The sequence below is a fragment of the Polypterus senegalus genome, chromosome 15 (genome assembly GCF_016835505.1).
Source record: "Polypterus senegalus isolate Bchr_013 chromosome 15, ASM1683550v1, whole genome shotgun sequence".
Taxonomy (NCBI): Eukaryota; Metazoa; Chordata; class Cladistia; order Polypteriformes; family Polypteridae; genus Polypterus; species Polypterus senegalus.
The window spans coordinates 117,681,053-117,702,699 of NC_053168.1; the positions used below are offsets into that span (position 1 = coordinate 117,681,053).

Below are 21,647 nucleotides of genomic sequence, written 5' to 3' on the forward strand. Positions count from 1 at the left end.
AACAGTGAGGGCAGAGCCAAAGATCAAATGGTGGAATTTCAAAAAGGAAGACTGTAAAGTGGAATTCAGGGAGTTGGTAAGATAAGAACTAGATGACAGTGAAGGGTTACCAGACAGCAGGACAACAGCAGCAGAAGTGGTAAGGGAAACAGCTAGAAGAGTGCTTGGTGTGACATCTGGACAAAGGAAGGAGGACAAAGAAACCTGGTGGTGGAATTGGGAAGTACAGGAGAGTATACAGAGGAAGAGGTTGGCAAAGAAGAAGTGGTATAGTCAGAGAGATGCAGAAAGTAGACAGAAGTACAAGGAGATAAGGTGTATGATGAGTTGTGTGAGAGGCTGGACACTAAGGAGGGAGAAAAGGGCTGGTCCGATTGGCAAGACAGTGGGACCAAGCTGGGAAAGATGTGCAGCAGGTTAGGGTGGTAAAGAATAAAGATGGAAACGTACTCAGAAGCGAGGAGAGTGTGTTAAGCAGATGGAAAGAGTACTTTGAGAGGTTGATGAACAAAAAGAATGAGAGAAAGAGAAGGTTGGATGATGTGGAGAGAGTGAACCAGGAAGTGCAACAGATTAGCAAGGAGGAAGTAAGGACAGCTATGAAGAGAATGAAGAATGGGAAGGCTGTTGGTCTAGACAACATAACTATGGAAGCGTGGGGGGTTTAGGAGAGATGGCAGTGGAGTTTTCAACCAGATTGTTTAATGGAATCTTGGAAAGTGTGAGGATGTCTGAGGAGTGGAGAAGAAGTTGTGGCAAAGGCGCTATAAAGGCGTCAACCCGACACAGACTGACAACAGAGGCACATAAAAATGAAACAAAAATACTTATTTTCTTCAGCTGGGGGCAACGTCTTCCCCATGGTCCCTCAGCCCTTACACAGTCCCAAAACATACAAAAGCACAAAACAAAACACCACCACAAAACACTCTTATTTCTCCTCCACTCCTCGAAGGCAGCTTCGTCCTCCTTCTCCCGACTCTGGCACCCAGAGTGGTGACTATCGGTTCTTTTTATAGCCCACTCGGAAGTGCTTCAGGTGCTTGTTGACCTACTTCCAGCTGCACCTCCAGATGTGGCTGAGTTCCTGCCCAGGCGGGCTTGTTAGGCCATGCAGCTCCCCCTAGCGGTGGAAATGGAGCCCAACAGGAATGAGCTCCAAAATATTGGCCCCGATGCAACTCAGGGGGGCTGCCATCAAGTGTTCCGGGGGATTTAGTGTGCATCCCATTTTTGCTCTCCTGGATCTAATGTAAAATGGGGTGTCCCGACCGGGCATAGGTCCCAGCCACCTACCACAAAATGTACTAGCACAGACTTTTAAGAATAAGGGTGATGTGCAGAACTGTAGTACCAACAGAGGTATAAAACTGATCAGCCACAGCATAAGGGTATGTGAAAGAATAGTGGAAGCTAGGTTAAGAAGGGAGGTGATGATTAGTGAGCAGTAGTATGGTTTCATGTTGGGAAAGAACACTATAGATGCAATGTTTGCTCTGAGGATGTTGATGGAGAAGTATAGAGAAGGCCAAAAGCAGCTGCATCATGTCTTTGAGGACCTAGAGAAAGCATGACAGAGTGCCTAGAGAGGAGCTGTGTTATTATATGAGTAAGTCGGGAGTGTCAGAGAAGTATATGAGAGTGGTAAAGGATATGTAAGAGAGAAGTGTGACGGGGCGAGGTCTGCAGTAGGCTTGATGGATGCGTTTAAGGTGGAGGTGGGATTACATCAGTTATCGGTTCTGAACCCTTTCTACTTTGCAATGATGATGGACAGGTTGACAGAGGAGATTAGACAGGAGTCCCCATGGACTATGATTTTTGGGGATGACATTGTGATCTGTAACGAGAATATGGAGCAGGTTGAAGAGATCCTAGAGAAGTGAGGATATGCTCTAGAGAGGAGAAGAATAAAGGAAAGCAGGACCAAGACAGAATACATGTGTGTGAATGAGAGGAAGGTCAGTGGAATGGTGAGGATTCAGGGAGCAGAGTTGACAAAGGTGGATGAGTTTAAATACTTGGGATCAACAGTACTGACCAACAGGGAATGTGGAAGTGAGGTGAAGAAGAGAGTGCAAGCAGGGTGGAGTGGGTAGAAAAGAGTGTCAGGAGTGATTTGTGACAGATGGGTACCTCCAAGATTGAACGGGAAGGTCTACAAGACGGTAGTGAGACCAGCTATGTTATATGGGCTAGAGATGGTGGCACTGACAAAAAACACAGGAGGTGGTGTTGGAAGTAGCAGAGTTAAAGATGTTAAGATTTGTATTGGGTGTGACTAGGATGAACAGGATTAGGAATGAGTACATTAGCGAGTCAGCTTTGTTTGGACGATTTGGAGACAAAGCCAGAGAGGTGAGACTGCATTGGTTTGGTCATGTGCAGAGGAAGAATGCTGGGTATATTGGGAGAAGGATGCTAAGGATAGAGCTGCCAAGCAAGAGAAAAAGAGGAAGGCCTAAGAGAAGGTTTATTGATGTGGTGAGAAAGGACATGTAGGTGGCAGGAGTGACAGAACAAGATGCGGAGGACAGGAAGATATTTAAACAGATGATCCACTGTGGCAACCCCTATAGGGAGCAGATGAGAGAAGATGAAGATGCCAATACAGAGTCATAACTCGTAGCATCTTTGAATAATCTTTATAATATTACCAAATAATGAGTCCTACAGGAATCAATGTGAAATCACTCCCTAGGGCAGCTCTATGCAGATGCCACCCGTGTTCCACGTATATGTACCACATTGGACAGGGCTGTCTTATCTTGCTGAATTAAGTATGGGGTGGGGGGTGTGCGAGAGTTCCATATGATTGACAGTTTTGCTGTACTGATTTTCTGTACTTGACTGAACCAATCAGTGCATAAGTAATTAAGTAACAGAAAAACATTAGTGCTCACTTGACAGAAGTAAACCTGCTTAAACTGTGTATATTAAACAGAATGAACAAGTAAGGTTTTCTCTCTGGTGATTTGATGATATTTTCCATTGCTCAAAAACAGCTGGAATTTCCAAATTTTAATTCATACACATTCTTTAGTTTTTTTAAAATTCATCCACTTAAACTCAAAACATTTTTCTGAAAAATGAATTTTCATTACCATTTACTGCAAAAAAAAACTGAAAACTGAGTGGAAATAACTGGAAAAATATATAAAGTGGAAATCCTTTTCTTTTTCTACATCTTATACTAGAAACAGAAATCAAATTCAGTAAAACATAAGTTACTGCAATTTTGTTTGAATGCCAAATACATACTCATAAACGTGAGCACCCAGTGAAGATCTAGCACTCTGGCCTTGTGCCTGTTGCTTTTGGACTATAAACCATGACTTTTTTCAGATTGTTGCGTGAGGATTATAGATATTACTAGATCAAACCACAAGACATGTAATGTCTGGTTATTTGAAAAAACAGTGAGGGCCTGCTCATACCACATTTCAGGATGGCTTTATGCCACATCGATCTACAACAGTTGTGTGTAATATGTTATAAAATCTATCATAATGATTCAGTTCCATCAATAACACTTCTATTACCCAATGTTTTATTTCATTACATTTTAAATAAAGCTGCAAATGGCAGAAAGAAACTGATACTTTGCAGTTTTACTGGAGAAATGCAAAATCCATTTGCAGGTTCTTTAAAACTTTGAAACTTTGTGAGCTACAAAGTCTAAACACTGCAGTCTGTAAAGAGCCTGTTGATGATGTCTTTAATTAAATAAAAACTAATTTTGAATGTGTCTGCTTCTGATATAAGCAAGGTGGCATGAAGACACTATAGACCCACTCCCACCCAAATTATTTCTTGCAACTCAGATATTCCAGAGACATTCCTATGTGTTGATATCAAGGCTGAACAAAGCGGTGTGGGTGGGATGACCAGCAGCGGGATCAAGATGACAATTCAGTGCACACTCGGAGAAGTCATCACGTAAACATTACACTGGGATGATAAACAGAGTTTCCATAGGCTCTGGTCGTTGCTGAGGAAGCTACAAGCTCAGCTAATTGTTTTTCTCTGTACAATTTTTAAATAGTTTGGAAGGAAAGCTTGCGGTGAATTGTGCAGGACAGCACCCAAGCTGAGCCAAGCCAGAGTTTCCACTACAAAGTTACCACCAAGCGGATGGCGAGAACGTAGTAAACAACATACTTGGGAAGCTATGCACTCAAGAATTTAATTTCTCAACTTGTGAGAACTTAAGACTTTTATTCAGACAAATCAAGAAAATCTATTCCAAATCTGTGTCTGTTAATAAAGAAAATCTGCTTTATTTAACTTACACAGTAGAGAATATTTAGAGACAGGGACTGCTGAGCAATCATAGCTACAGTAGACAAAATGACACTCACAGTTGCCATCACTGTGTTCCAAGTGTGGTCCGGCCTACATGAAGCTGAGTACAAAACCACAATGAGAGCAAAGCACAGAGAATTAAACATGCTGTGCAAAAAATCCATATACAGTAGATAATTTCCTCATTCAGTCTCTGTGTTCTTTGATGAAAAGAATCCAGTAAGCTAGAGAGCCAAAATCTGACATATAATTGATATCCTACTCCAAATTTAGAGGTAAAAAAAAAATAAAATAAATAATTCTGATTTTTCAGTACACCAGTGTTTTAAGTCTTTTTTATGGGAAAATCAGTTTAATTTACTCAAAAAACAAATGAAAATTAATTTAGGATGGAAAGAGTTAGGTTGTATTTGATGTTAATTTGGCAAAATTAAAAAGGGCAGAGCCCCAAAGCTGTGCTTCTTATGAATAATATTTAAATTTTGTCTAAAATACAACGTAATGATGAAAATCAAGGGTGTGAGGAGGAAAGGGATGGAGACATGGAACATACAAAAAAATACCCTACTTAATAGAAACAACACATTTATATTTAGTGTAGTGTGAAACTAACAAATATACATTTGATATAAGTAACAATTAAAGTTTGTTATTAATCCTGAAATTTAACTAAAAAAATAAAGAGAAATGTGAGAAAGAAAGAAAGAAAAAGAAAGAAAGACTTCTTTCTTTCCTTGGTGTGCTAAGTGCTAAACAACAAGACACCAGTGGACTAACTGATGAGAAGCCTCGCAGGACATTGCCTAAGATTGCTGTGGGAAGTTTGAGATGTTCCTCAAGTGCTCATGTGGGATTCTTCCTGTGCTGCAGAAATTGCAGTGCAGAAACCCACAGTAAGACTGAACACATTTCAGGACCACCCACTTTGACCAGGAGAGGCTTCAGTACCCTGCCTACAAGAGAGAGCAGCTGGCATACTAAGACAGCAGTAAATTGTGCTGTTAGTTAACTCACTTTAAGCTGGGGGTTTCATTAAGTTTGCACAAGAATGTCCTCTAGCATATTACAGTCCACTTGTTCATTAACTTTTCCATAAGCACATTAGGTAAACTGAAACAGATAAGCTGGCCAAGCTCTGGTACTATGGACGTGTGTAATGTGAAAATTAAAAAACAGGGTTGTGGGTGCACATGTACTTGCAATTTATACTTACAGCATATATTCTTACTCCCAATATACCTTATATCTCTGTCTCCTTTAATACTAAATTGATTTTTCTGTGCCAAGCATGTCAATCTGAATACAGGGGCTGAAATATGACTGGGGAAGGACAGGCTAAAAAGAAATGGGCATGTATTAGCTCAGTTTTACCATTCACTATGCATATCTTGCCTTGACGGTTTCCCTTGCTTGTAGCTGTGTTCACCATTTCCCTATATAACAAAGCAGATCTTTAAGAAAGAAGTGCCCTTCTAAGCCAGTACTTCTGTCTGTACAGAACTTTTTTAACAAAGCACCATCATATATTTTCCTCACAGTTTAAGATTTTGATGTGTGCCACTAGAGTGTGCTACATCTTGCAAATTGTTGCTGTGAGCTTCAGCTAAAAGTGAAGCTTATGTTTCTTAACACTTAATCATAAAAGGCAGCAGAATAAAAAAAAGTCAAATTGGACAGAGAAGAGGAATCTATGTAGCTAAAGTCCATACCAAAAGCATGAGTTAGAGCAAGATGATATGAAATGATCAAAACCACTTAATGCAGTTAAGGGTTACAAGAGTCCAAAAATGATCCATTCTCATCAGATTTAGGTAAGAATCAACTATGGACAGGTTTCACTCAGGTCCCACTTATGCACAAAATTAGACTCACTCATGGCCCAGTTTATAACAGCAAACCAACCTAACGAGAAGGCTTTTGCAATATGGGAAGAAGAAACTTAAAGAAAGAATATGCAAAAGTCACACAGACAGCAACCTGATGTGGGATTAGGACTTGGATTCAGCACAGCAATGATGGGGTGATAAGATGGGTGCTAGTTTTTAATTGTCTGGTCTCACTTGTCCACTATTGTGTTATCTCTGCCTCAAGACCTCCACTCACTTGTTTGTCTATCCACAGTGCCATTGCACTTTGGTATTACAGAAACTTTGTTTCAATAAGTGCATCCCACATTAACACCACTCCCTTGTACTCCAGATGGTACTACACAACTATTTCTATAACTGGAGTACTAGCAGGTTAATTCACTTTCTCAGGGTCATTATAATGAAAACCATGTTGATTACAGTACAACTTGTGTGCTGTTTTTACCTCCTAGGCATATTGGTTGCTACACGCTATAAAGACAATTGGAATAGTACGGCAAAATCAATTAAGAGATGGCATTCAGCCTTAAAGACACCAAGCTGCATCTCCAACTGGCTGCCATGTAAGTGTGCTCTTCTTCATATATAGAAATAATGGTGTGCTGCTAATGTCAAACACGTACTTCACCACACTGCCTAGAAAGGAAACTTACAGCAGTTTGTAGGAAAGGTAAATGGCAGACAAGAAAAGTTTGGATGATTTATTGGAAGCCGAAGACAAAGTGTTTAAAGGTCAGTTACCTCAGCAGTCTTCCTGGAAGGTTCAAGGCCCACCATGTTGGCCGTGACGAGTTGCTGCAGAAGCTGTACTTGATCGACGCTGAGGAAGAAGTCAAGGCTTGTGGTCACATTCATTTCCAGAGAATGGCCACACACTACAATCTCCTGCAGAGATTTAAACAACACAAAACATCAGAAGTGTTTTTCACTTCTTCCACTAGGGAATGGCACACCACAGAAAGGAAATGATTTCTAATTCTGGAATTGCACACAATTTACGATGAATAAGATTATTACGTGCACACGCTGAGAGCACAATGCCTGCAATAATGAAACGCAAAGCATGCTTCTTGCCGACCACTAATCAAAAAATCTGCTTTTTATTTTCTGAATAGAAGCCATTTATACAAGTACAACAGTCTACTGTTAATATAATGAAACCTGGGGCTGAAGTCAGCTATGCAGGAATTTGTGAATATGCTCTACAGTTGTTCCTGCATAAAAAAAAAATAGAAAGCTAGTCTTGACAGACAGCATGTGTAAGTCTGCACTTTTTTAGGTAAATTCCACACATATAAGAATTACACTCAAGGCTTCTGCAGGGATGAAAGCTTTTTGGGGGAACTAATCCATCAGATGGGAGCAAAGAGTCTTTGATGGCTTCTATAGTAATATTCAAGTAGATGCATTAAAAAGGAAAAGGTTTCATTCATATTTTTACAGTTAAACACTTAATTGTAAAAAAAAATAACTAATTATAAGATGTGGGGGATCATTTGGAGTCAGTCATTATTGAGCCCAAGGAATGAACCATGAACCCTATACGTTCACGAGTTAATAAAGACAGGCTTTTAATATCTTAACACCTTTGTATTTTCACATATGATACAGACTAGTGACAAAAAATAGTGAAGGTCACGTTGCATTGGTCTTAACTGTGAGATTGGGACAGCTAATAGGCACTATTGCAAAAATTCAATCAGCCAGGTCTTGGAAGTGAGCAATAGGATATGGCCCTATTTTTCCAGAAGAAAGTTAAATAACTGAACCTGGCTGACTGAAGTGGAAAATGCTGCTTTTAATATCATTTCAGAATATCCCATATAAATGTACAATTGAGTACAATTCTGGATTACTGAGAAGGTCAAGAAATATGAATAATTTTGCATAAAAGAATGTCCATGCCATGAAGACAGAAGCGCTGCCATACTAGGCAGGAGGCAAATGAATAAAGGTGCCAAAGGGGTGATTCATTATGTATTAATTAGCACTGACCTTGTCTTCTATGGGGATGAGGACTCCACAGCATACAAGGAACATGTGATATACACTACTATGGAAAGTTTGGAACCTTGCAGTGTTGTGGCAAAAACCCCAGGCCTGTTTTAGAATCTCAAGCCAAAAAAATGGAGAAAATAGGGCAAAAAAATTCAAATCTCACTCTTTCACTACTTGATTTATCAGTGTCTCTACTCTTTTTTTGCATAAATGTAGTCCCTGAAACCTGATTATGGTGCCCTGTTCCACAGAATGTTTTAGAGACTTTTCTTAATGAAATTGCTCTCTCATATTCTAGAATGAACGCAAAGGCAAAAACCACTTGCCAGATTAGCTTCAAATCTCAAAACGAATGCACTTGCAGCACAATCATGGATTATGATTTTCAAATCATATAAGGGTCTTTCTTCTGAACTGCTTGATGATGTTCTTTGAGACACTCTTTTCCCTGAAGATCCTGCCATGTATACTCAGCTCAGTATTCAACTTCAGAGATTGTGTATTTTACCCATGACACTAAAGTTTTAAACTAGCATATCTTTACTGAGTGTTTGATGATGTGAGCAGCTTCATTAACTGTTTTCAATAGACTTAATGTCACTTATATACTTGGGTATCTCCCAAAATGTTGCCCACAACCCAGATATTCACAAAAACACAGATTATTAGTTTTGGGTTCATTTTTCATCTTAATCACCTTCCCTAAATAAAGTAAAACACTGGCATCATACAGGTATTCTAGGGCTACCACATTTATTGATTATTCACAGGTTGATTTGTAGTATTTTTAGAACCTATTTAAACCCTGTTTACACAATGAGACTGGAAAGATGCATGACTCCTCAAAGCTTCTTATGAGGACAACAAGCACAATGAGACTTACTGTATTAGCAAATAAAGAGCATATTTCACAAAGTGAAGAGTAATGAACTCTGGAATTTGGGAAGACTTTGTACAGAACGATAACTTCTTCAGTCTGAGAAAAGGCAGTTGAGCAGGTCTGGGTAGGTAGTTACAATGCCCCACTGTGCATCACCTATGCAAGGTCCACTGGAGGAAGACTAAGGATAAAGGAGTTATGTTTGGGAGCTCATGGGAATGCTCACGTGGAGATGAAGTGTGTTGCTGGTCTGTTTAGATCAGGATGTTGCCAATGTAGCCCTAATCAGGAGAAGCAAGTGGCTTCAAACAGTTGCCAACAGAGAGAATAATTTAAAAAGTAGTTACTGATAACTGGTAATGTATGCTCACATTTATTTACTATTACGTGTTATCATGTGCTCATCAATAAAGAATTTTTAATTCAGTGCAAAAAAAAATAAAAATGACCAATTCAATTTACTGAAGTAATTATATTCCTGAAATCAAATAAAACAAAGATACATTTAAATAAAATTGAAAAACCCTACAAATAATCATGAAAAGTGCTGAAAATGTAAGTTACAATAACATATAAACAAAATTTTTATGACAAACCTCAGTCTGGGAATTATCTGAAGACACCTGCTTTGTGAAGATAATAGCTGGAGCTGCAGTTACACGTACAGAGAAATCTGTGAGGATGGGAGTTAGAATGGCTCTTCGTTCTTGATGACGCCTGATGCTAGAAACAAAAAAGAAAGGTGGATGTAAGCTATTGTCACAAGATGGTGGAGAATGTGTCCTAGCTAGCAAAGAACTCAGTGCTAAGGCAAAAGTCGCACCTGGTGAGCCCAGTGAACTTTAACACATCCTACACTCCTGATACACAATATAAGAAGTGTTCACCATGATTTAGGCTAAAAATGAAAAAAGAAATTAACTGGGGGAATGTAAAAAAAAAAAAAAAATCATAAACTTTGTATCTTTTTTGACATTAGCTGTAATTGTGAAGGCTATTCCGTTTACATCAAGTAGGCAGGGAGGACCAGAGCAAGCTGCACATCATTAGACTGAACAGGAGACTCAGTGTGCCTGTGCTCTATAAATATGCATCTCTGTAAGTCTGTTCAGCTCATAAAGCACTTTGAACAGGTGTTAACCATGAAGAGGACTTTTATAAAGAGGAAAAGAAGAATAAATAAGATGACTATTACTTTGAGGTATACTGTGTATGTCATTTACAGGTTTTATGGCTTTGCTATTTGCTCCAAAGTTAAAGCATGTTGCTCTATTACTTTAACACTGCTGCATCAGGCTGATGTGCTCTGGAATTTTTTTTTTTTTTTTTTTTAACATTGAGTTTAACTATCACATGCCTTTAAACAATTAACATTTTTAACATCTGACAGATCAGATCAAACTGGGATTGCTCAAGTATCCCAGTTGATTAATATTTGATAATACATGACCAACTGTGATACATAAAAAGGTAGGGACAAGACCAAGTACAACTCACTGATTTAAAAGAGCACTGTTGAGTATATAGCATCTTTACGTAGCCTCAACAACCACATAAGCATGATAGAAACAACCAACTAGCAACTAAATAAACATTTTAACTTGTTACTTCTGTTTATATCCCAGTGTTCTTAATGTTACAAAGATTCTGCAATTCTTTTCTTTGTGTGCTCCAATTGGTAGCCATTTGAACTTTTTGGTGTTTGTTTTCTTTAAGTTTGTACAACTAAACTCATTACACATTATTTTGCATAAAGTATTGATATGCTGTTGATGGGTTTTCAAAGAGTAATTTATATTGCAAAATCCAAATATGAACTCATGATTTATTTTCTATCAGACTTAATTTGAAAAAAATCACTTTGTTGTCCCAATATAAGCTAGAGTATTTGTGAGTTTCTTTGTTACACCTTGCCTGATGAAGGGGCCCTAGCTGCCTCGAAAGCTTGCATTTGTAATCTACAGTGCATCCAGAAAGTATTCACAGCGCATCACTTTTTCCACATTTTATGTTACAGCCTTAATCCAAAATGGATTAAATTCATTTTTTTTCCTCAGAATTCTACACACAACACCCCATAATGACAACATGAAAAAAGTTTACTTGAGATTTTTGCAAATTTATTAAAAATAAAAAAAACTAAGAAAGCACATGTACATAAGTATTCACAGCCTTTGCCATGAAGCTCCAAACTGAGCTCAGGTCCATCATGTTTTCCCTGATCATCCTTGAGATGTTTCAGCAGCTTAATTGGAGTCCACCTGTGGTAAATTCAGTTGATTGGACATGATTTGGAAAGGCACACACCTGTCTATAGAAGGTGCCACAGTTGACAGTTCATGTCAGAGCACAAACCAAGCATGAAGTCAAAGGAATTGTCTGTAGACCTCCGAGACAGGATTGTTTCGAGGCACAAATCTGGGGAAGGTTACAGAAATATTTCTGCTGCTTTGAAGGTCCCAATGAGCACAGTGGCCTCCATCATCCGTAAGTGGAAGAAGTTAGAAACCAGCAGGACTCGTCCTAGAGCTGGCTGGCCATCTACTGAGCGATCGGGGGAGAAGGGCCTTAGTCAGGGAGGTGACCAAGAACCCGATGGTCACTCTGTCAGAGCTCCAGAGGTCCTCTGTGGAGAGAGGAGAACCTTCCAGAAGGACAACCATCTCTGCAGCAATCCACCAATCAGGCCTGTGTGGTAGAGTGGCCAGACGGAAGCCACTCCTTAGTAAAAGGCACATGGCAAAGGGGGAAGATGACTGCAGCAATGTACAGAGACATCCTGGATGAAAACCTGCTCCAGAGCGCTCTTGACCTCAGACTGGGGCGATGGTTCATCTTTCAGCAGGATAACAACCCTAAGCACACAGCCAAGATATCAAAGGAGTGGCTTTGGCTGCTCTTTCTGACCACAGCGCTCCTTTTTGTCTCCACTGTTCCACAAAACACAGTAGTACTTGGTATAACTAAGCTGAAAGTCTAGCAAGAGTAAAATTACCTTTGGATCTCCACAGATATTCCACTTATATTTCTTAGACTGAATAGTTTCTACCTATTTGGCTGACACCTTTATCCAAGATGACCTACAACATTTGAGATGCAATTATTACTGTTATTTTGTTTTTCCAAATGGAGCATAGGATAGTGATGTGACTCGCCCCTGGTCACGAAGTGCCATTAGAAAAATTTGAATCCGTAACCTTAGGGTCTGAAGTCCAAAGCCTTAACCAGTACGCCTTACCGCCTGCCTATATAATGCTCAATATGTACTCAGTTTGAGGAAAAGATTAATTTTGGTTCACTGAGATGTTAAATTCTTTATACTTATAATTTTACGTTTAGATTTAGTAACTTTCTAATAATAATTAGAAAGAAAAAGTCTTCTGTATAAATACCAAGTTAATTATTACAAGAAATGGAATATGCATCTCTTTAAAATGATTTAGCACATAAAGCATTTAAGAACTGATGATTGTCATGAAAGGAATTATACAAAATAAAGTCTTCCTTGACAGGTGCAGGCTAGATTAATGAAAACATTCATATAATAATGATATTCATTTCAAAATATGTCTAAAAAGGAAAAATTTGGCCACCTTTAACATTTTGGTATCATTCACTTACAAAGCGTAAGTGACATGAAATCCAAACCTTGAAGCGAAGGTAAGAGTATTGCCAAGAAAGTGAAATCCTTCAAGGGCCATTTACACTTGGAAAGCAAATTGCTCAACATTTTTGCAAACTCTGAGATCTTAGTGCCACATTTCAATTCTAGGCATCAATACACGGCATGCCAACGTGATCCATTATTTGACAATTCTCTATTGGGAACACACCCTAATTGTATACACAAAGACTGAACACAGCCCTCAGTATAAACTTTCCCCTTTCGTTAATGCTTATTCCCACAATCAAGTTCTATTTGTGGGCACATTTGTTAGCAGTAAAACAAATATACAAGTCTGCTTTATAAGGTGGTGTTAATTGCCACATCTGCTACTATTAAAACAATCAAACAGTATAGCTTCCAATATTTATAGTCAGCTGAGTATTAGAAAAAGCTGGGCATGTAGGTGGCCTGGGCTGCTCTATTTAAGCAATGCCAGCACCGTATCATATTCCTGAGCACTAGGTTCCTTAACGGGCATGTGCCAACCAATTTTGTCCTGGATTACTTGCTATAAAGAAATTTAAGCAAAGGATGCCATAAGCCTTGTCATTTATTACAGATGTAATCATTCCAAAAGTGGAACTGTATGCTGACCCTGACTGCTGAAATCCACACAGCATTACCCTGAGGGGTGTGTGAGTATGTACGTGGGAGGTGGCTGGCAGACTGTGTTTCAAAATCTGTAAAAAGTGGAGCTTAATGATCTACAGTTGTAGTTGTTGAAAAGCACAAACTCCCCAGTCTGAACAGGAAACAGAGAGAAAATCCTCATCGGCAGTCTGCCCTGCAATGAGCTAACTTAGGGTACTATTGTGAGGTGGGTCCACACTTGTGAGGGGAGGCTCTAGATTCTATATCACATTAAGGATCTCAAAATGGGCAGATTACTAATGGAAGACAAACAGCTGAAGGGATACTAAAATCATATCTGGGCATAAAAGGGCATCTACCTCTAAACCAGGAAACACAGCATTTGGAGAACTTTAAAAAGAGAAATCTGCTAGATGATTAACATGATGCCATGTGTGGTTTTTCTCCCCATAAAAGGAAATGCAAGGAGAATGCAATAATGGAATACTAGGAGTCAGTTCAGATAAAGGACATGCTGTTAGGGATCAGGGCTGCAGACGAACAGCATATTCATGTAGTGAGGCACAGTGGTCAAGGCTTTGGACTTCAGACTTTGAGATTGTGGTTTCAAACCCCACTACTGCCACTGTGTGGCCATCAGGAAGTCACTTTACCTACCTGTGCTCCAATTGGAAAAACAAAAGAAATGTAGCCAATTGTATCTCAAATGTTGTAAGACACCATTAATGAAGGTGTCCAGACAAATAATAAGTAGTAATAGTAGTATATTCAGGTTTATTTTTAAAAATCACTCTAACAATGAAAAAAATTCAAAATAAACAACAGAACATTTTAAGAAGATCAGCAAGGCCTATTCATCTGTTTACATAAAGTAAACAAATATGTGATAAATTCATCCCAAAAAGTGATCAAAGTACTTTGTTATTTTTTAATTTATTAGAAAACATTACATACTATACAAGTTTGTTGCGATAATTTTAAAGTTATGATAATGATAGGTTGACTTGCTCAGGGCAGTGCAAGTGAGTCAATTATGGGTATGAACCACAGTACCCTGATCATCTTAGAATGGCAAAGTAAAGGTACAGACAGGGATTGACCTCTAAATAGAGAATACTTTTGAAAAACTCTGCAACCACAGGCAGTCCTACAAGATTTAAAATTGGAATCCGAGCTTTCATTATGACTTGTGCCAAGAGTAAGTAAGACAGTCTAGCTCAACCTTTACAGTAGAATTCCCAGAAAGGAGTGGAGGGCCACTGGTTGTGGTCTCCAGGACTCTGACTGTATCTGACTTTGTCTTTTATAACCCCTCAGAGGTTTACTTTCTAAAGGAGTGCTGCTGACTGGAGATTTAATTTTACTTTTCATCATTGTCAACGAGCTTATAATGCAATGGCTAACTAATGAACTTATATTGCTGTGCTCCATTTATGCTAATCAGTTTAAAACTACTTTGTTTTCCTGTCTGTTTACACAAATTGTGTCTTAATGTATACTGATTATGTAATTAGTACTTTGTATTATAACTACCTGTAAACTTGCTATAGAGATCTGTGCCTGCACACAGTCAAAATATACTGAATTGAACTGAATAGGAACACAAAGAAAGAAAGAAAGTCCTTTATATTTCATTTCGCAGCCATGTGATATTCTCACACTGCTCAGTGAGCTCACTACTGAAGATCATTTGAATGATGCATCAGTTCATTTTTGTTTGCTTTTCACAAAAATCATAAAAACATTTCTGGGTAGTTGCAGAACTGTCTGTTGTAATGATTATTTAAAGTAACCATGCCTTGAAGACTGTTGGGAACTGGCAGTTCTGTTGCTTATCTTTATCATCTGGTGGTCAGTCCAAAAATTGTACTCTGACTAAAGAAATGGTTTCCAAACCTTGCAATTGGGAAAAATATAACAACACTCTGAAAATTAAGATTTGTTTTTCCTGTCACAGGAAAATTCATCCACAAAAACACTGCATTTAAAATTCAAACATATGGAATGCTCCCTGCGGATTAACGGCACTCTTTAGAAGGCTTGGTAGGATGCACAGAGGGCACTGGGTGCCGGTGGCTGTGCAGAACTCTTTTCATCACCACATTGTTTGTGTGCATTGTAGCTGTCAAGTTCTGTAAATGAAATTCACGTGTAATTTTTTTTCTGCCTTGATCTCACCTGCTTGCCATGTTCCATTCAAGGGCTGGATTTTGAGAATTTCTCTCGCCCTCCACAAGTGTGCCTCCTTTCACACCCTCTTTTTCTGGTTTCAGCTGATCCCAATGTGCTGTTCCAATATTAATGGACTGCAGGTCAATTTGATACTGCCGATCTTCCACTTCTGAACCCGGGTCTCTTAATATTCCAAGATTTACAGCTCTTCTATAAAAGAAGAAAGGACACAAATATAGTGTATAGTGTAATTATTACAAATAGATACTTTTTAAACCACAAAAGCAAATGACAAGGATTTCCTATGTTTTGTATTATAAACTATGTCTTTCTGTTACACTCAAGTTTTCTTTTGGTCTTCACTATCTTAATGGTGCATCCATAGTGCAAATGTCAAAGACTCTGTCTCAGACCCTTTTTCATGTACTTCCTTCACTCATCAGATTTAGGAGGCTGATCAACAGTAACAGTTGAGAAAAAGGATGAAGTGTAGACAATAAAAAGAGCGAGACCGTTAATACCTTCTACGTCTGGGAGTTCCTTGGCAATATGCTGCTGAGACCAATGAAAATGACATAGGGAACAAAAGTTTATTACTGCTAGGTTAATCTTGTCATATCATCCTATAGCAGAGGACCAGGACAACTTCACAACTAACAAACCAGAAGTCACAAAAGTGGATTTTTTATTAGAAAATCTTGAACAAAACCTTACTTTATTATTTATTTTTTACAAAGTGTCTTATATTTATTCTTTTAAATAGTTGTGACAGAAACTGACTGTAACATTTTAGCCTGGCACTGCAGTAACAGTATAGTTTTCATACTGTGACATGAAACAATGATGTTATTAGAAACGTAAAATGAAAGCATGCAAATAGTATTTATAAAAATTTGAAAAAAGCAGACTAAATAATCTTAACCCCAAACACTAGTCCACAATGACTAACAATCTTCACATCTGTTACTGGAGAAAACATTTCAGTTACTGACATGTTTGTAGTTTTGGCTATAATTCAGTCTCATCATAAACTTAACTTTTACTGAACACAATTTAAAAAAAAAATGTAAAAAATGGGAACAACACATTAAAACCATCAATAACAGGGTCATGGAAAACGTACAGCCAGAAGCATTCTGTGGAATGGCAGAACTCAGCTCTGGAGAAGATACGTTACATACAACAGGATGCATACACAGACCTAAGTAAAGATAGTCAACTTTGTTTAAACACAACTAAACTGAACATTTCACCTCCACACCAGTGGTAGCACATGACTGAGCTGTGGGAACCACTGACGAAAGTAATATTGTTAAAGTCGAATGGTGGACAACTTAACTACACACATCACACATCTCAGTCAGTTTTGGATCACTTCAATCACATGCATAAAATGAAATGCCTGCATTTGGTATCATCAAAAAAAGAAGGCAAAATGCAACTGGAAAGAACCGGTTCAGCCCATATTCGGCATCTAAGTAAGTAACTTAATTTGCTGGTGGCCCAAATTAAAAAATAAACAAAAAAAAAAACGCAAAAATGAATAAATGCACTAAATCACAATACTTGTATACCATTCAGAGCTGATGATTTCTGTATACAGCTGATTTATAAAAATACACACTATTAAACTCTAAGAACTATGTTATCATCACAAAAGAGCTAGCAAACACTAGTCCAACATGCTATCACAAAACAGCAGAGACTAACAGTCTAAGACAACAACTCCTATGTACCTATGGAAAATAAAAACAGGGACAAATAATTAAATGATATTTAAAAAGATATCTAGAAATGCATTCTTGGATTTCAGCTCACATACTCATCATGCAACATCGCCAAGTTAGGGGAGGGCATTGTTAGCGCACTGTTGCACAGACTCCACTCACATGATGCATAATCCATCAATGGTCCACCCATTTTCTTACTTTATTTTTTCCACTACATGGTCATGGAGAGACAGAGTCTGTCCTGGCAACAGTGGGTTCAGTGTAGAAGAATGAACCAGCTGCTGGATGATTTACAGTTAACACCTGAGCCACCAGAGGGCTCTACTGCCTGATAAAAGGTCACTTGAATTTGAGGCCCTAATTCTATTTTATTTTAATTTAAAAATGCTCATGATCAAAGACGTTGACGTGTGACTGTGCACATTTTCATTCCAATGGTATTGATGTGTTGTCAGAAGCCGATGCCTTACAGTGAATTGTAGTCATTAATCCCAAGTAATGATTATAAATACAGTTACTGTATATGCTGATGTTCACCATCAAATTGGCCATATGTCAATCAAAAAGTCTGGGTCTAGTGTAGGTCACCAGTGTGCAGACCTCAAATGTTGGTACAGAGTAGTACAAACTGATCTTCGGGTCTTGGTGTCCACATAAGCCACTGTTTCTCAACCACTGGGTAGTGATCCAGGCTGCCGTCTAAGTGATTAACAGCCCTGTGCAATATGTCCCTGAGTGCTTCAACAAGGGGGCTCTCTGTAATTTTTGCTAGTGGATTGTTAATGAATTTTAAAAAAAGGCAAGGTTGAGAAACACTGGTGTAAGGAAGACAGTGCAGACAGGATACATAAGAATTACCCATGTTGAGCAGTGCCAATCAAAACACACCTTAAAGGGGCCCTTCAAGAGTCAGAAAATATATGAGACCCTGCAAAATAATAATAATAAATGATTTATTACCACTGCTGCTGTTGGCAAGGTCTAGAACATTATTATCCTATTTTACCATGGCCATGGGCTGTAAGTACAAATCGCCTCAACTTGGTCAGCTGAAAATTGGAGCATGAGTGTATTCTGCTATTCCCACCACTGAGCCACTGTCACTTCAGCTGCCGATGCTCAAGTTATAAAAGTATGGAAGTAACTGCACTATACAGCTCTTGTGAAGTGCACTAAATGATGTTCAGTAAAGAAAGGCACTTAACAAAATAAGGTCTTTCATGTTCTCTTCATTTCAGCATGTGTTTTTAGAGAAAAGTAAGTTTCCTCCTTCAGTCTGGGCTGTGACTCAAAATAAACCAGTGTGGGTTGAACACGCCATGCGATGGACCTGGAGTCTCATTCAGGTTTGATTCCTGTCCTTTACTTACTGTTGCTTACTTGGACTTTCTGCATCTATGTATAAGAAAAAACCTGGAGTCCCCCCACCCCGATTTTCTCATATACTCAGATATGAGGATGGATATTTGAGGAGTAAACCGCAAGACAATCATTAAATTTGTATATTATGTACATTAAAGAACCATCAACAAAAAATCAAACCAAATTAATACTATATTGAACAATTATTATAAAAGTAAAGTTGAATAAACCGGACTCTGAAGCTGGATGAATAAAGTACCACTTCCAGTTAACGGAAATAGCCCAAAAGTTGACAGAAATCTATGTTTTGTACCAAATACTTATATGGAACATTTGGGAAACCTAAGTGAAAGCGCACTCAAGTTATTGTGTTTACATACACACACACACACGCACACACACAGACATAATTCTAAAAATGGTATTTTCAGACTCAGGGAGGTCTAAAACGTTGAGATTCATCAAAATCTCAAAATGGAATTATTGGACGATTCCAATGCTTTCCCTATACTTCGTATAAGAGAAATCAGGGAGGTCTAAAATATCAAGATTCATAAAAATTTTATCAAAATCTTGACATCGAATCTTTGAGCGATTATAATACTTTCCCTATACTTCATATACAGTTAGGCCGATAAATATTTGGACAGAGACAACTTTTTTCTAATTTTGGTTCTGTACATTACCACAATGAATTTTAAATGAAACAACTCAGATGCAGTTGAAGTGCAGACTTTCAGCTTTAATTCAGTGGGTTGATCAAAAAGATTGCATAAAAATGCGAGGCAACTAAAGCATTTTTTTAACACAATTCCTTCATTTCAGGGGCTCAAAAGTAATTGGACAAATTAAATAACTGGAAATCAAATGTTCATTTCTAATACTTGGTTGAAAACCCTTTGCTGGGAATGACAGCCTGAAGTCTTGAACTCAAGGACATCACCAGATGCTGGGTTTCCTCCTTTTTAATGCTCTGCCAGGCCTTTACTGCAGTGGCTTTCAGTTGCTGTTTGTTTGTGGGCTTTTCTGTCCGAAGTTTAGCCTTCAACAAGAGAAATGCCTGCTCAATTGGGTTAAGATCAGGTGACTGACTTGGCCATTCAAGAATTTTCCACTTCTTTGCTTTAATAAACTCCTGGGTTTCTTTGGCTGTATGTTTTGGGTTATTGTCCATCTGTATCATGAAACGCCGCCCAATCAATTTGACTGTATTTAGCTGGATTTGAGCAGACAGTACATCTCTGAACACCTCAGAATTCATTCGGCTGCTTCTGTCCTGTGTCACATCATCAATAAACACTAGTGTCCCAGTGCCACTGGCAGCCATGCACGCCCAAGCCATCACACTGCCTCCACCATGTTTTACAGATGATGTGGTATACTTTGAATAATGAGCTGTTCCACACCTTCTCCATATTTTTTTTCTTGCCATCATTCTGGTAGAGGTTGATCTTGGTTTCATCTGTCCAAAGAATGGTTTTCCAGAACTGTGCTGGCTTTTATAGATGTTCTTTAGCAAAGTCCAATTTTGCCTTTCTATTCTTGAGGCTCATGAGTGGCTTCCACCTTGCAGTGCACCCTCTGTATTTCCTTTCATGCAGTCTTCTCTTTATAGTAGACTTGGATATTGATACGCCTGCCCCCTGGAGAGTGTTGTTCACTTGGTTGGCTGTTGTGAAGGGGTTTCTCTTCACCATGGAAATGATTCTGCGATCATCCATCACTGTTGTCTTCCATTGACGTCCAGATCTTTTTGCGTTGCTGAGTTCACCAGTGCTTGCTTTCTTTCTCAGGATGTACCAAACTGTAGATTTTGCCACTCGTAATATTATAGCAATTTCTCGGATGGGTTTTTTCTGTTTTCGCAGCTTAAGGATGGCTTCTTTCACCTGCATGGAGAGCTCCTTTGACCGCATGTTGTCTTCACAGAAAATCTTCCACATGCAAGCACCACACCTCAAATCAACTCCAGGCCTTTTATCTGCTTAACTGATAAGACATAACGACGGACTTGAACACACCTGCCCATGAAATAGCCTTTGAGTCAATTGTCCAATTACTTTTGAGCCCTTGAAATGAAGGGATTGTGTTAAAAAAATGCTTTAGTTGCCTCAAATTTTTATGTAATCTCTTTGTTCAACCCACTGAATTAAAGCTGAAAGTCTGCACTTTAACTGCATCGGTGTTGTTTCATTTAAAATTCAATGTGGTAATGAACAGAATCAAAATTAGAAAAAAGTTGTCTCTGTCCAAATATTTATGGACCTAACTGTATGAGAAAGTAAAGTGGAAGTAAGACTGCTTTAAAAAAAATGTAAGGTAAACGAGGATATTAGCTTCATTTTGTTATTTCCAAATTAATTTGATATTTATTTAATGCACAACTCCCCTCTGAATATAACTTTGATCAAGGTTGGAATGAAAGGCAAAGTCATCCAGGGTAACCCAATCACTTGTGATTCTTTAAGCAATATGACGACTTAGTCACCATGCTGGAAACAACACGGGGATAAATAAAAGGGCCCTTCACTAAAGTGATTTGCCCTTTAGGAGTCCTGATTTATGCCGTGTTTATTATTAAGGGTAATGTGTTTGAAAGTCGGCTCCATTTAGCAGGGTGCTGCAGTAGTCTCTGTGCTTCTCAGTGTACTTAAATAAAAGCATTCTGTATACAAACTGAAAATCTATAAAAGCCTGCAATCTATCAGAATTCACATTTTCGTTGAAAGCCAAGGTCTTTCTCGGGAGATTAAACCCATTTAGCAATGATGTCATATATTTTGCTTTGAAAGACAAGACTGTACTGAATTTGCGAACATAGGAAACTGAATTTACATCTGCGGATGACATCAGGGCTCGCCATTCTGAGCTGTTTATTTATCCTGGTACACTGAAATACTAGTTTAAATACTGTAAACACCAGCTCTCAAGTGTAGCAGATGTTATGACATTTGTTTCAGCAATTATCGATGGCAATTTTCATATACTATTTCTTCATTTTTCTAGCGCAAAGTAACACATTACCAATCACACAGAAATGTTATGACAAACGTTATAAATAGGAAAACAAAGAA

At 38.4% G+C, this 21,647-nt stretch overlaps 1 protein-coding gene across 1 annotated transcript in view; it reads right to left on the bottom strand.

Moving 5' to 3' along the window:
- LOC120516042 (vacuolar protein sorting-associated protein 13B-like) overlaps positions 1–21,647 on the bottom strand; it is a 614,714-nt gene that overhangs the window by 16,662 nt on the left and 576,405 nt on the right. Inside the window, exons 31-33 of the mRNA XM_039737477.1 lie at positions 15,488–15,691; positions 9,648–9,774; positions 6,915–7,058 (exon numbers count right to left, since the gene is read on the bottom strand). Coding sequence (XP_039593411.1) covers positions 6,915–7,058; positions 9,648–9,774; positions 15,488–15,691 — 475 coding nt within the window. The remainder of the gene's footprint in view (positions 1–6,914; positions 7,059–9,647; positions 9,775–15,487; positions 15,692–21,647) is intronic.